Source organism: Puntigrus tetrazona, chromosome 3, assembly GCF_018831695.1.
Source record: "Puntigrus tetrazona isolate hp1 chromosome 3, ASM1883169v1, whole genome shotgun sequence".
NCBI classification, from domain to species: Eukaryota; Metazoa; Chordata; class Actinopteri; order Cypriniformes; family Cyprinidae; genus Puntigrus; species Puntigrus tetrazona.
This window is the reverse complement of record NC_056701.1, coordinates 7,474,960-7,490,317: the sequence shown is the minus strand read 5'-3', so window position 1 is coordinate 7,490,317 and position 15,358 is coordinate 7,474,960. Positions and strand designations below refer to the sequence as shown.

General features: G+C 38.4%; 1 protein-coding gene across 4 annotated transcripts in view; it reads left to right on the top strand.

Annotated features, from left to right (window-relative positions):
• Positions 1 to 15,358, top strand: part of sdk2a (sidekick cell adhesion molecule 2a) — a 115,198-nt gene that overhangs the window by 64,131 nt on the left and 35,709 nt on the right. For all 4 annotated transcript variants that reach the window (XM_043225805.1, XM_043225797.1, XM_043225789.1 and 1 more), the window contains exons 2-9: positions 2,629 to 2,788; positions 5,876 to 5,982; positions 7,853 to 8,000; positions 9,094 to 9,227; positions 11,493 to 11,604; positions 11,759 to 11,949; positions 13,980 to 14,063; positions 14,149 to 14,343. In XM_043225805.1, the coding sequence (XP_043081740.1) occupies positions 2,629 to 2,788; positions 5,876 to 5,982; positions 7,853 to 8,000; positions 9,094 to 9,227; positions 11,493 to 11,604; positions 11,759 to 11,949; positions 13,980 to 14,063; positions 14,149 to 14,343 (1,131 nt within the window). The remainder of the gene's footprint in view (positions 1 to 2,628; positions 2,789 to 5,875; positions 5,983 to 7,852; positions 8,001 to 9,093; positions 9,228 to 11,492; positions 11,605 to 11,758; positions 11,950 to 13,979; positions 14,064 to 14,148; positions 14,344 to 15,358) is intronic.

The window sequence follows — 15,358 nt, the reverse complement described above, 5'->3', positions numbered from 1 at the left end:
GGGGGTAGTGAGAACTGGGTGGGGGTGGATTTGAAATGACTGGCAGTCTATGTCTGCTCAGAGAGGAATTGTTTTTAAGAGACTGTTACCCAATGGCAATGATTTGGAGGGTTGTACCAGGCTTGATTAGGTCGATTACAGTTTCTGTATGTTAGACAAAAATAATTACCTATTGTTCATGCAAGGAGCTTGTGGGTGAATGATTGTTTTTATAGGTACTTATGCATATGTACATGGCCATATCAAAAATAATAAATGGGAATATAGCAATGAATATGCATTTGACAGCCCCCAAAAGACGTTATAAGTTGCCAGACCCTAAAAGTTGTTAATATGTATCAAATACTTGTGTTTTTGATTGTGTTTGAACTGAGATCTGTATGCTTGGTGCCGCCCCCTATAGGAGAGACTCCGCAACTTGCCTCTCGGTGCACCTCGCAGCACAGAGAAATTAGCACAATGTTTAACAACCCTGCAACAGAGCTCCAGGGCTTGCTAGCTTATTGCCTCAATTAATACAAGCTTTAATTGGCTTTCCACAAACACAATGACAATCAGATCCATGTCACCTACAGAGAACGACTCGGCTGCGATCGATAGGTCCCATCATCTGCTCCTCGTGAGGGAAATGAAAGCACTTTGTCTCCTGGCTGAAGGCACCCACATGCAGGGCTTTGTGTTTGTCTGAGAGTCTGTATAATCCGGCTGTTTTAGAAAGACTGAAGATGAATGGATTCCCCGGCACACTATAGCTCATTCTGTCAGGTTTGCAGGCGGAGCGACTGCATCTTAAAGTTATCTTCAAAACCTTCCCTCACTTAGCCCGTCAGGCCCCTGAAATTCTCACCTCACCCTCCCTCGATCAAGTCTTCAGACGTCTCTAGAGAGCGTCTCGGCATCACAACAGACAAATCGTTTCTTAAATTGTCTTATATTTTAAGAGGCCAAATTCAGTTTGTCAAATCACGTTTAGCTTTTCATTCTTAATGGCTTCTTTTGCCTCTGTTTCTGTCTCTCATTTACGACCTGATGTGATTCAGCAGTGAGACGTGTTTCATCTTTCTTTGTTGGTAGTAAACAACATCTCTTTCAAACAATCAGCCTGTTGAATATGGAGCCTGATGGGTAGTGTACAAGTTCTGACGTGTTGTCACTTTCTATATATATCAAAGTGCCAAAAATAAAGCTTTAAAGAAGGAAACAGTCACAGCTCCAGCAGTACCTGTAACCATCTTTAGATCTATTTCCTCTCATCCCTTGCAGTCATCGGCCTAGTGATGCCAGTAGTGCCGTCACAGTCAAAGGTCACTGTCTAAAACCTTCACACTTTGTGGTGAAATGTGTTTCTGACATTAACCCAAACAGGAGAATCCATTGGAGTCTTCAGTCTTTATCTTCACACCTTTAATGGACTAACTAGCGATTAATCTCAGCAGTCAAGGGAGCCATACAGAAAATATCAAAAATCATACAAAGGAAATATAAGTCAAAGTGGGTAATGGCGAGATGTAGATGGAGAGACTTATGAGAGAAGAGGTGGCATTATGATTGGCTGATTACTCTGCCAGTGTGATAATGCCCACCTGTCTTTTTCGCAAACGGTCTGTAAATAAGCCTGAATGGGTCTAACAGGTGGCAATGGATGGACTAATTACAAAGTAAACAAGTCACTCATTTGCACGTCACCACATGAATTGAAATGAACTTGAAATGTCTTTACCCAAGATCTGTTGCTAGATGGCTCAAAAATAATAAATAAAACTAAATAAAAATGTTAGAAAATAATCAATTGTGAATAATATTAGATAAACATTTAGTACTAACAAATCATTTATGTTTAGATTTTGCTGATTAATTATATTAGTGTATGTTTTAAGCAACTTTTATACTTTAAAATTTTTATACTATTTGTTTGTAGTCCATGTAAATCAGTGGTTCTCGGTGGTGAATGCCGTCCTATTAAAGAGGTATATGGCACTTTTACAAAATAAGTTTTAATAAAAAATAAATAAATAAATGTGTCTGTTGTATGGAAAATGTCAGTTTAATGATTAATGTATTTATTGATTTTATGCATGTTTTAGGCGTTTCTATTAAGATTACGTTAATGTAAATTTATTTTTGAGACTTTTTTGGAGCCCACCCTCAAGCTCACCTCTCAACGTCTGGTTGAGAACCAATTTTGTAAAGCAAATAGACTTTTATTATACTTTTCTCCCTTGGAGGGAATATCTGCTCATTTTCATGTATAGAAGACATTTACAGAAGACCATCAAATGCCAGCTCTACAGTAACTATCATTGTTCTCCAAAATGTTTTACTTCCACTTCTGTTTAAGCGCTACACTATTCTAGTGAAGCTGAATGCTGACTACATGTATTGTTTTCTCCCTTGGATTAATCTGCTTGTATTATTCTGGTTTGTAAGTCGCTTTGGATAGAAGCGTCTGCTAAAATGAATACATGTAAATGTAACCTCAGCCCTAAGCTTGACTCTAAATCTCACCCTTATATCGGATTGGTTGACAGAAATGTTGTCTCTGGACTAACAAGTATGTTGATCCAGGAACATGTCCTACTTGAGTGAAACATCCTAAGCCTCTTTCTTTCTTGCTCTCTCTGCCTCCAGACGATGTCCCACCCTACTTCAAGATGGAGCCGGTGGCAACCCAAATCCACCTGGAAGGGAACCGCTTGGTTCTCACCTGCATGGCTGAGGGCAGCTGGCCCCTGGAGTTTAAATGGCTTTACAATGGTACCGAGTTGACGCGTTTCTCCCTGGAGTACAGGTGACACTTCCCATCTTCCCACTGCAGTATGAGTGTTTCTGCAACTATGAGCACTTTTGGCCCTGTAGACATATTGAAAATGTACTTTCACACAGGTAATTCATTTTTTTTTTCTTTGAAAATCATGAAACATTGAAAGACCAATGTCACATCTGAAATGATGTATTGCGTTTAATAATATTTTGCGATGGAAATAGTGATGGTGATGGAAATGACATTTTAATTTTGACATTTACACAAAAGAGTATTTTTGTGTGTTTTATTCAAAAAATGACATTTTAAGGATAAATGCGAGAATTCTTTTGTGTGGCTTATGTTTTCTAAATACACTATATATATGTGTGTGTGTGTGTGTATTTAGGAAATGTAAGCCACATTTTTTAATATTTATTTATTTCATGATTTGATAAAATTGCAGCTATGATAAACAATAAAAATACTTTGTTTAATGTGAACTTTCATATTTGAACATTGAACCATCAGAGTCTGGGAGAGGAAGAAAGCAAAAAAATATATATTTATAAAAGGCATTTCAAAAGTAGAAAAGGGAATAACGAAGGTTTGGTAAAAAGTTCCATTTTAATATGACCTTCATATAACAAAGAAAAAAAATGTAGTCTTTTAATTTGACTAAAAATCAAGCCCTGGGTCACAAAGTTGCCCGTAGTTGAAGAAACACACATTTATCACTCAGACACCTTAATTATTACCACAAATAGAACATTAACCACAGCTTCAATTGCAACAAATTTCATTCAGTTTTTCTGGTATTTATTTAAATGATGTCTTCTTTCTTTTTAGTGAGTCAGGAGCATTTGTGGATTGTAATCCTCTTGAGTTGTACCGCCTCATTCCCTCCGCAGCCATGAAATCACACTCATATTGCCTCTCAGCTCACATTAAATGAGAATGAGATGTATTTCCTGAGCGATCCCTGTCGTCCATGTTTTGTTTTATGTATTCTGCATAAATGTTGTATCCCTGGTGAAGGCGGTGCAGAATTATCCATCAAGAACAGAAGAGCAGGTAGCCGAGTACCTTGTGAATTATTTTCAATAGCTTCAAGAGCTATGTAATATTTATATTTGAAAAGCCAAAGTGTTTTTTCCCCCCTCTCTCCCCGGTCGCAGCGAGGTGGCTTGGCTGTATTCTTTTCCTGCACTCTTTGTACCTGCTGACCACAGGACTCTAGATGGACTCTTTCATATTTGCCTTTGCATTATAAGACGTCTTAATAGCTAAAAGTCTAAGCTTCCCGCAGCGCTTACTTTAAGCAGGGGTCCAGTCAGACGTTTTCTGGCCTCTTTCAGAGGTTCCCGCTCTCTACGGCTTTTCTGACTGTCAGTCAAGACAATAGCAGCGCTTCCGACGAAGTCCACAGAGCATCTCCAAAAGATCCCTGGTGACTGAAACTTCCCTGCAGTCTCCTACGTCTCAGAAACTGATATGTGTGTGTGTGTGTGCGTTTGCATAGTTTCCTCTTTGAGCGAGTGGAGACTTGCACTCTTCTTTGTATTCCACACATCCACCGATCAAAGAAAAAGCTTGAATCCTCTTCAGCAGGTCACACTAAACCTGTGACTGGTAATGCAGGAAAACTAGAGTATCGGAAAAAGAGCTGGCGGTGTAAAAATGAGGCAGCATTGACTGGTTGAGTAAAAGCACCACTGCCTACATGTTCGGCTCTCTCTTTATCACTCCATTTAACTAATAGGTCTTGCCACAGGCTCGTGACTGAAGCAGTGTGCGTAGGTGTAAAAACACACTTGCGTACTTCATGTTTTCGTGATGGCGGCCTAGTTTTAGTTTTTATTTCAATAGCATACATGACTACAATGATGGACTTTCAAAGCACATGAATAAATATCCAAGACCCCTCATACCGCATTAAGTCACAGTCATCTTAATAGGATATTTCTGTTGTCATTTACCCTCACGTCATTCGAAAACCTGTATGAGTTTATTTCAAAATATCTTCTTTTGCATTTCAAAGGAAACCTAAAATCGAGCACGCTGGTATAACATTGAGCAAAAGATCACAGGATGTTCAATTTTGGTTAAATTATCCTATATATTATATACAGTGGAGATCAGAATTAGAGATCTTTAGAACATCTCAGCAAGTCGGTGAAAACTGGAAAGTTAGGCTACTAGTTAAATAGGGCTTGTCAGATAACTAAGGAAATTAGTATTAGTATTGATTGGGATTAATGCCAATAACTGGTATATGAAAGTATTCCCTGATTTTGATCAGTGTTCTTTTTTTAAATTTCTCATTAAAAACTGCTTTTACGCCTGTTAGGATAACTTCAAACAGGACTAAGCAACATGTAGCAAATTGTAGGTTGTTTTCTAATTTTAGGTCTTTTATAAATATCTCTCAGCCCTATTTTGGAACTCTTATTTTGAAATGTTATAAAATGTGCCCCTAGTGGCAGAGTTTAACCGTAAGATCAATAACATGCATTTTAATGCAACATGCAAAACCAGATGAGGTTAATTTTCATTTTCAAGGGTTCAGGTCCTACTTGCTGCAGTGAGGAGCCCCTATAAATTAATTCACACTGTACAAGAGGGCCAGGTCTCCCAGTGGTCAGCAAGCAGACAGGTTTTATTGTATGCAGCTCTAGTGTTTGGTTTCCTTTGATGGTCTCAGGTCATCCAACGTGATGTTTTGTAGGCCCCTGTCAGCTAGAGGCCCCGGGGCACTGGCCCTATCCATAATCCAAGCCTGCCCACATCCACATAAATATTTCTCTCCTTTGTTCTATCTGAAGTGTTAATGGCCACTCCTGTGTTTTGTTGTGATCGCAGCACTAGGGCTGCCTGAGGACTCCTATCTATTGTTGATAAGGGTTCTTTCTTCAACAGGTTACCCATGAACACCCTGAGCTGGCTGAATCTTGCGGCCTGATCTGCACTCCAGTAGAAGCTAGGACTGTTTGATTAATTATGGACCAATAAATAGTTTTTTGGATCAAAGGCCATTTGTTATAGCCAGTGCTTTGGGTTTGCTGCAAGCTCCCATGCTGTGTGTATGAAAAGTAGCAAACAATGGTTGATGGGATTCGGATTTTGTTTTACCAGGTATGTAATTTCGTCGCTGGATCGCTCTCATGCAGGCTTCTACAGATGCATCGTCAGAAACAGGGTGGGAGCTCTGATGCAGAGGAGTTCACAAGTCCAGGTCGCCTGTAAGTACCACATCATATCCTGACACAATACAGACAGAAAAACCTAAAACTTTGTAAGTGCAGTCACTTAAAGGCACAATATGTAAAATTTTTGTAATAAATTATCCAAAAACCACTTGCACAGTGTTATATATTTCATGCAGTTGTTCACTTACATTATCTCAAAAGTTCTCTAGGATTTTTATCCTCGGTGTATACTACGGCCACACACATGGACAAATGCGGAAATGTTTGTTATTTATTGTGCATTTCAGTTATGGATCACAATGATACTTGGCAAATTACGGAAAAAATGTAAACCAACTGAGGCAAGAAGGTATTGGAACAAACACAGAAATAAAAGTAGAATAAATATCGGCATGGCGTTTCCGAAATGGAGAGAGCTTTGTGAAAACGCTGACTAAACAGCGACTCACGTGTATTTTGAGCAAAAATATAGTATTCATTGTGCAAGTAATAGTCATGTACAGGTGATTGATTAAATAGATAAAAATTAGCTTTTGCTACCATGAACATGATTTGTACATGAAAACGCAATTTCCCAACGTTCCATGTGCCTTTAAGATATCACATTAGTAACATTTTTCTAACAGAGCAAAAAGGGAATTACTAGGCAATACTTGAAGTACCAAGCAGCTTTCTATTGGTCAATACAGTTAATCTATGTCACCAAATTAAACTAATTGTGAAATCTGCATTGGAAAATGCTTCCTTCATGTGAAATTATTATCATTCCCCTTGGATTTATTCCAGTAAATGTAAATGTGATTACATTTTTAGATAAGTGATAATAATCTGAGGCACCTTTAGTGCGAATATTGTGAGATAATTAATGCACCACAATTTAATACCTAGGTTTATAGATTTTGACACATTTTGATTGGCAGTTTTTTTGTTCATTTAGTGCAGACAAATTAGCATATAGAAAATCTGGTGTCGCACCAAGTTCACAGCTAACATTTCTGGCAAGGTTCAAAGTTATTAACAACAGTTATTCCTGTAGCATTTATAGTAATCAGTCTTTAATAATGTTCTAAAACCGTTAGCACAAAAATGTTGTTTACATCATTCGTGGACATTCGAAGAACCTTCAGTACTAACATTCTCAGAATGTTAGCAAACAAATAAAATGTAATTCTCCGTTAAAGTTCATGTAAGAAATTTTACATTTAAGCCCGGTTTACGCTAGTGTATTTTAATTTTAAAACTGCATTTTAGAGTGAAAAACGATCTTTTTTTACACTGATCAGAAACAATCTCTGTCCACACTACACAGATGAAAACGCATGTCACATGATCGTTCGTGCAGGTACAACCATAGATGTGTTTAGGTAGATTCCTTTTTATTTAAATGGTGAATGTGTCTGCATGCTTGGAGCAGTCAAATGAGAAATCTACCTCTACATATTTATGTGTACGACAAAGAGTTTTCAAAATTGAAAAACACTGAAATTTCAGCGCTTTTTCTGTTTTCGACCTTGAAAATTTCAACAGGGCCTTAAGAAACTGGGCTCTTCGAAAGTTCAGAGAACGTTCAGTATTCAACTCATTGGAAACTTTAGCAAAGCCAGATGTATATGACAGCAGTACATATGCGAGGGACGTTACCATTTGAAAATTAAGTGTCATGTACGTGTATATCTACACTCGCGGTCAAATAGGTTGTACTTTGAAAGACTTGCACACTCAAGCCTGTGCAAGACACGGAAGAAAAGAACACAGAATGAAGCCTTAAGTGTTAGTTGCCAAAAGAATCATATCACAAGATTGGAACTTTGTGTTTCCTGTCACAATGAGTCACAATGCCCCTGTTCTTGTTTTGTCCTCTCACTTTCCCCATTCTTCCTGATTTGTGCTCTCTGTTTCTCAGACATGGAAGGCTTTGTGGAGGGAGAACGCTCTCAGGTGGTGTCCCAGGGGGAGGCGGCGATGATCTTCCCCCCACAAATCCACAGCTTTCCGAGGCCCGGGATCACATGGTTCAGAGACGGACGCAAGATACCCCCCAGCAGCCGCATGTAATCTTCTCTTCATTTGTGGATCAAAGTCAACTTAATGGCCCCCGTTCTCACAGATAGGCTATTATACCTTACAGAAATAGAGTACAATGCTGTTGTATAATTACTCTGGAACTACCAGAAACATGCCAGGAGTGTTTACTGCAGAATCTCTCATTGATAAAGTCGGTTATAATAAGAACCCCTGTTGACTTTAGACTAAACGTGATTGAAGGCTAGAGAGGAAGCCGGCAACACGGGAGCCAATTAGACAAAGTGGACAAAAGACCTTTATTGATGACCTTGGATGACTGACAGAGTTTGCACCTGAGTGTGTGTGTGCGCAGTCAGTGTTAGAAAGGTCTTAGTAATCACCTGAGATCAATTTACCTCATCCGCCAGCAGGAGGCTCGACAAAATCAGCCAGTGTGTTTGATGATCTATAATTCATGCTGATCGTCCGGCATGTCACATCTGACGTGAGGGCTTTAGACACTTAGGATTGTGTTCCCCCTCCACAGCTAGCGCACGGACTGAAGAACATTCAGACACTGTTTTTCAGCTGGAGTATATGAGGAATCCCCAATGAGCCGCCGAGCGTTGAGGCAGGGGTTATATAAACATCTGAGGTTCCAGCGGTGCTGCTCCTAGCTCTATTCTGTCTCACTCTCTCTGTGTCTGTTCGAGCAGTAATGGTCCTATATGATTGTGAGAGGGCCTGACAGCATACGATTTGTTTGCCGCTTGTTTGTTGCTCCTTCAATGCATTGATATTCCGCTGCGCGTTTGGTTTGGACTCTGTGAGAGCCCTCACTCTAATTGTGCTGGAGTCGGTTTAATCTGGGCTGATCAGGCCTGTGCTGACAGATACACAGGCTCTAATCTCGCTGCACTCCAAGTGTCGACTCTCATTTAACCACACGCACTCACGCATGACCTGCATTTTAGCTCCAGCAATCCTAAAACACTTATCCACTCGAGTCTTCAATGCAAATAACATTACCGTCCCAGCCTATTGGAAGTAAACAGTTTTCCTCAGCGCTGCTGTGTGTTTGTTGACGTGTTTGTTGTGTTTTCTAGTTCTGTGACTACTGTTCTCCATCTGATGTCGTAGAGCCCTCACTTTGGACAACACCCTTGTCATCCTGTCCGCTGTGGCCCCTGATGCGGGCCGGTACTACGCTCAGGCCGTCAATGACAAGAACGGAGAGAACAAGACCAGCCAGCCCATCATCCTGAATGTAGAAAGTGAGTTTTTAAAAAAAGAATCAACATGTTTTGTGATGTCCTGTCTTCAAAACTACATATTAAATACACATTAAATAAAAATAACATTTTTAGATGGACTTCTACAATATTAAACTTCATCATATCTCTCATGTTCCTCGTTTACACACACTGCAAGGCAATTGTATTTATTTGCAAATGGGTTTTTCACACTATCCAACAGGTGAATTGGCATGTTTAAAAGTAAACAACTCCATCGCCCCCTAGTGGCTGTGCATGACACCTAACGTATTGCCCACACTGGGTGAGACTTCAGCTTTTCAAGAATCAATATTCCCCTACTCGCTGCGCAGTAGATTGCGAGTATGTGGCATGTGGTGAAGCTTCATGGAGCTTTGTATGATAGCTGTGGTCCTGCGGTGCTACAATGACAGGGTGATTAATTACCCTCATAAAAACAGCCCCTCTCTTTAATAGACCCCACAAAAACAGATTTATGAAAAAGAGAGGCAGACCATAAAGTCCCTCTGTGAGGCCGTGGCCTACTGTAACTCTTATCCAGGGGTCCAAGTATGGAAAAGGAGGCAAATAAAGGGGAGTAAGATCAAAACGGAAGAAAAGAGAGATCACTGATTGAGGGCAGAGAATCAATGGACAGCTAAAGGTTTCCAGAAGCTGGCAAATGATTGCATGGCATTTAATCATGTCGACTGCGTCTCTCAATCAGGCTCCTTTCTGCAGCACGGCACATTAGCGAAGGTATTGCAGTGCACTTACAGAAGGAGAGGGTGCAGACAATTACATATATAATACTAAGCACATAATAGAGAGGGCTGTGAGAAAGAGACGAACAAGTGCTCTGGGCTTCAAGATTATCTTTATGTCTGCCTTCTTTCACTACCTGCACCTATACTCTGGCTTTGTATCTCTCTCTCTCTCTCTCTCTCTCTCTCTCTCTCTCTCACTTTTATTGCTCAGAGATTGCTCGTTCAAATGGTTTCTCTGGCTCTAGGTTGCACAGGCTCCCAAATGGCTCCAGTGGGGTCATGGAGCGGCCATACACTGGATAACCACAGAGAAGAAGACAAAATGTATACATACTGTAAAAGTGCGGAGCTGTAAAGTTCACGCCAGAAGTAAAGCTCACATGATTCGGGCTTGGGATGAGAAACGTTCATGGAATCATATACTGAAATCTATTGCTTTGTAAATTTGTTTTTGTGGTATTGTTTTGAAAGACACATGGGAGATTATTAAGGTGTTTTTCCTCAGAAGTACAATCTCATAACCACGTGAATACAGAAAGTCTCCCTTTGCTCTTCATTTAAATTCACTGTGAAATGCTTTCGGTAATCCATTTACTTCAATATTTTCACGTGTTTCAAAGCAAAAACAGGATTTAGACAGAAACGCAGGATGGGGCTTGATTTTATTCATCGACTGTTGATTAGTCAAAGACTTTCTTTTGAATAACACACTGATAATCATGATAAATATAGAAAACAACCTCATTTGCAGCTGTAAATAAATTGTGATGCTGTCAATCACAATGCATTTTTACTGTGTAAGGTTTGTACAAAGGTTAAGGTTGAATTTTTTAGAAGATTTCGAAGAATAACAATATGTTAACCAAAATTGCGTTTATTCGATTAAAGAACCATATGAATGTGAAAATGTAACATTTTATGACCATTTAAAATAACAATAAATAATATGTTACAGTTTTATTATACTTAGAATTAGTGCTGTCAAACGATTCATCTTTTTATATCTACATTATAAAAATACACAGTACCCACTCATATATTGTGTAAACAAAAACTTTTATTTTTTGATGCGATTAATCGTTTGACAGCACTAATTTTAATCTGTAGTATATTTCTGTGATGCAAACCACTACTCCAGTCTTCTGAAGAAAATCATCCTCCAGAAATCATTCCAATTTGCTGAATTGGTAAATAAAGACTTCTTTAAAGAACAGAAGGTTCAAACAACTAAATTAGTTTGAACTGGAAATCTTTCATAACATTTTAAATATCTGATTGTTTTAATTCATCGTTGCTGACTAAAACTTTCAATTACTTAAAAAGAACTTTCTGACTCCAAACGTTTGAACAGCATTGTGTATAAACATCAATTTTTATTAAATATTTTGTATTTAAGTAGTTCAGAAACCAGTTTACAGTTTGAGTCGCATCTTACAGACAGCAAACTTAATCAATTTAGGAGAAACTATTGAGATCTCTATTTTAATCTTCTTGCCTGTGTGCTTTTCCTTCTCTTCAGACGTTGGAGGCCCAGCAGACCCCATCGCTCCCTCTATTATAATCCCACCAAGGAACACCAGTGTGATGGTGGGCACGTTTGAAGTCACATTGGAGTGCGTGGCCAATGCAAGGTGTGTGTTCGTTTCTGTGAACACAAGCACTCAAGCTGACCTCTATCAAACTATTAAAACTCAATTCTGTTTATTTGTTTCCTTTAGGCCGCTCCTATCTCTCATTTCCCGCTTGTGTTTATCCGTATTTGTCTCTCTCTCTCTCTACCTCCAGGCCTCTCATTAAACTCAGCATTACATGGCGGAAAAATGGAGTGCTGGTAAACCGAGGCCTCCGGGACTTTGGCCGGCGTCTGACCATCAGCGGCCCTTTGGTCAGTGACAGTGGCTACTACGAATGTGAAGCCTCTCTCCGGAGCAGTAGCGCCCCCTCTGTCAGTGCCGGAGCGTATCTGCACGTCTTGGGTAGCCTCATGTTCCTCCTTCTTGCCAGAATGTGCCTCGTACATGAAAGTTTCCATCCCTGTGTATCATTTTTTCCTTTTTAATCTTCAAAAAAGTCAACACAGATGCACGTCAAAAAATACAATAATTCAAGAACCTTCATTTCTCCAAGATGAAAGACTCATTTATGAAAGTATTCGTCTCTTAGAGTAAATACTTGGCCTCTTGCAGCAATTACAGCCTTGAGTATGTCTCTTCAAGCAGTGCACTTTTACTTTGTTTAATTTTTGTCCATTTACCATGCAAATGTCTTCCAACTCTACCAAATTAAATGGAGAGTGTCTGTTTTTAAGTCTTGCACTAGATTTCAATTAGATTCGAGTCAAAGTTCTTGCTGGGTCATTGCAAAATATTAACCTTCTTTTATCCTTTACTGCTCTGTGCTTTTTGTCGTTGTTCTGATAAAAACTGAACAAAACCTAGATATCTGTCAGACTGAATGAGGTTCTCTCAAGGATTTTCTTGTATTTGAGCCTATTTATGTAGCTTTTGATGCAACTGAAACGAGATTATTATTATTGTTATAAGTGATGGTAAAGACGGTATTACTTAGGTGTTGGACCAAAGACGGTGCTTTCTTTTCAAGTTTAGGCAAAAGATGTTCCTCCATAAGGTTTCATGCCTCTCATCTGGATTTCAGCAAACTCTGGATGAATCTTGGATGAATCATTGGTCCTCCTCAGAAATGGCTTGTAGGAAGGTGATTCTTGGTAGAGCTGAAGATTATTGATGTCTGAACAGTTTTAGATCCTCACACTGCTGCTGTTTTTTGGTACTTTGACAGGTATTGAGGTCCAGTTGCTCAGTTTGTTGAGATAGCTTAATCCTAGGGCTGTCTGGGTTGTGCTGTGTTTATTCCCCTTTGTTATGATGGGCTTCATGGTGCCTAAAGAAAGATTCTAAGTTTGCCAGTCTTTTTTATAAACTTGTCCAGGTGTTTTCCACACGGTAGCTTCATTTTGAAGTTCTTCAAACAGCTCCTGGGTCTTAAGAAGAGCAAGGCTGATCTTTATTGCTATTTGTTGCACTGTTTCTCACGAGAATTCATGAAAAAGTAGTTTTTGTTTATATACCAGGGAACCCATGTTCAAATCCTAAAATTATTCGATTATTTTGGGGTTGGTAAGAGACGTTTTTGAAGTCTTGTATGTTTACCAAGCACTAAAATTGTGAAATGAAACTATTTTAAATAACTACTTTCTGTTTTAATATATTGTAAGTGATGCAAAGTTTTTCAGCATTACTCCAGTTTTCAGTGATGCTATAGAAAGTAAAAATAAATAAAATATTTGAAATATTAAACTACGTTATAAATGTTCCCACTGATACAATGATTAATTTAATGCACCCTTTTCAAATGAAGCTTAAACAAACAAACAAATAGCTTACTAACCCCAGACGTTTGAACAGTGGGGCAAAATCAAAAAGTAAAAGACATTTTTACATAAGGAGAATATTTAAATTATCGTGTTTGGTGGACCTGTGATGACAAATTAATGTTTCATAAATAAAACTTTGCTTCAGAATCATCATTGCTGTTTAAATATATTTTAAAATGTAATTTACTGCATAAAACATTTGCTTTGCATAACATTTTTTGCTGCTCTTAACATATTTTATTCCCTAGTCATGTACAACTTAATTATTAAAAGTTCAAAAATGCACAATTGCCTCCTCAGTTGAAATGGGCATGATGCTTCTGCACATTATTAATGCATCTACTGTGATCTGCCATATCAGATAATTAATCACTCCACTATACATAAAGTAGATTGTTAAAGAAAGCGAATGTTGTAATGATTTTTTTGACATCTGTGTAAAAAAAAACAAAAAAAACCCTGAACCCTGAATGATTTATTTTATTTTGCAACGATAATGAAGGCGGATACTTTCTCTCTTCCCAGCACATTCTCTGTATCTCAGTGTCATTGACTGCTTTAGATCACTCTGGTCAAGTACTCTCACGACTGACTCAACTTAACTCTGTGCAGAACATCCTCAGTTTGTGAAGGAGCCCGACAGACACATTACTGCTGAGATGGAGAAGGTGGTAGACATCCCATGCCAAGCTCGCGGTGAGTTTGTGCGCCTCTGCCGTGTGTGTGTGAGAGAGTGTGTGTGGATGTGTTAGATAACACTCCTCTTCCTTTGCCCCTGCAGGTGTTCCTCAGCCAGATATAGTGTGGTATAAGGATGCTGTACCCATAAGCCCCGTGAAGACACCTCGTTACAGAGTCCTGGTGGGCGGCAGTCTGCAGATAAATGGACTGCTCCCGGACGACACCGGAATGTTCCAGTGCTTCGCTCGCAACTTAGCGGGAGAAATCCAGACGAACACGTACCTTGCTGTCACCAGTACGTCAAAGCACCATCTGGGCCCGTCAATAACTCGTCTTCATTTATTACACTTCTTCCCTACATTCATCTTCTCCCTTATCTCCTGTCAGATGTGTCATTTTATAAAGCCTGTGACTTATCAGTAGCTTTTACTTTAAGAAAGAAGGAAAGATTAAGACGAGTGATTATTTCAAGGTTAAGAGTGAGAGCTAGTAAGAATAATGGTTGTTTTGTCTGCAATGGACAGGTCTTTATTATGTCACTATTTATTTAATGCTTACCAGACAGCTTGATGATTTAGTCAAGTTACTGAGCAATGGCTCTTATTTTTTCCAGATCCTCTGAATTGATGTGTGTATGTGATGTGTATGTTACAATATTCCTCTAAATGTGAGATTAGACAAAACATGATATATATATATATATATATATATATATATATATATATATATATATATATATATATATATATATATATATATATATACACACAACACACACATTGCATATTAAAGCTGCATTTATTTGGTCAAAGATACAGAAGAAATAGTAATATTATTTATAAGTAGTGTATTTATTATGTAATTTATGTCTACTTTTCAGCATCATTACTCCAGATTTCAGTGTCACATGATCCTTCAGAAATCATTCTAAAATGCCGATTTGCTGCTTTAGAAACATCTCTTTTTATTATCGGTGTTAAAAACCTTATACTTTAGTTACATTTTAGTGCAAACCACTTTACTTTTTTATTTTTGCAAAGGATTCTTTGATTAATAGAAAGTTGAAAAGAACAGCATTTCGCAGCATTTTATATGTATGTACTGTCATTTTTGATAAATTTAATGCATCCTTACTGAAGAAAAGTATTAATCTCTTTCAAAAAAAAAAACCACACACACAAATATCACTGCCTCCAAACTTTAGAAGAGCAGTATATATTGCTGGAAAACAAACAAAAAATAAATTCAAAGAAAAATACACACATATATCAAATTGAAAACCCATCCGTGTTTACAGCTTTTAATAATAT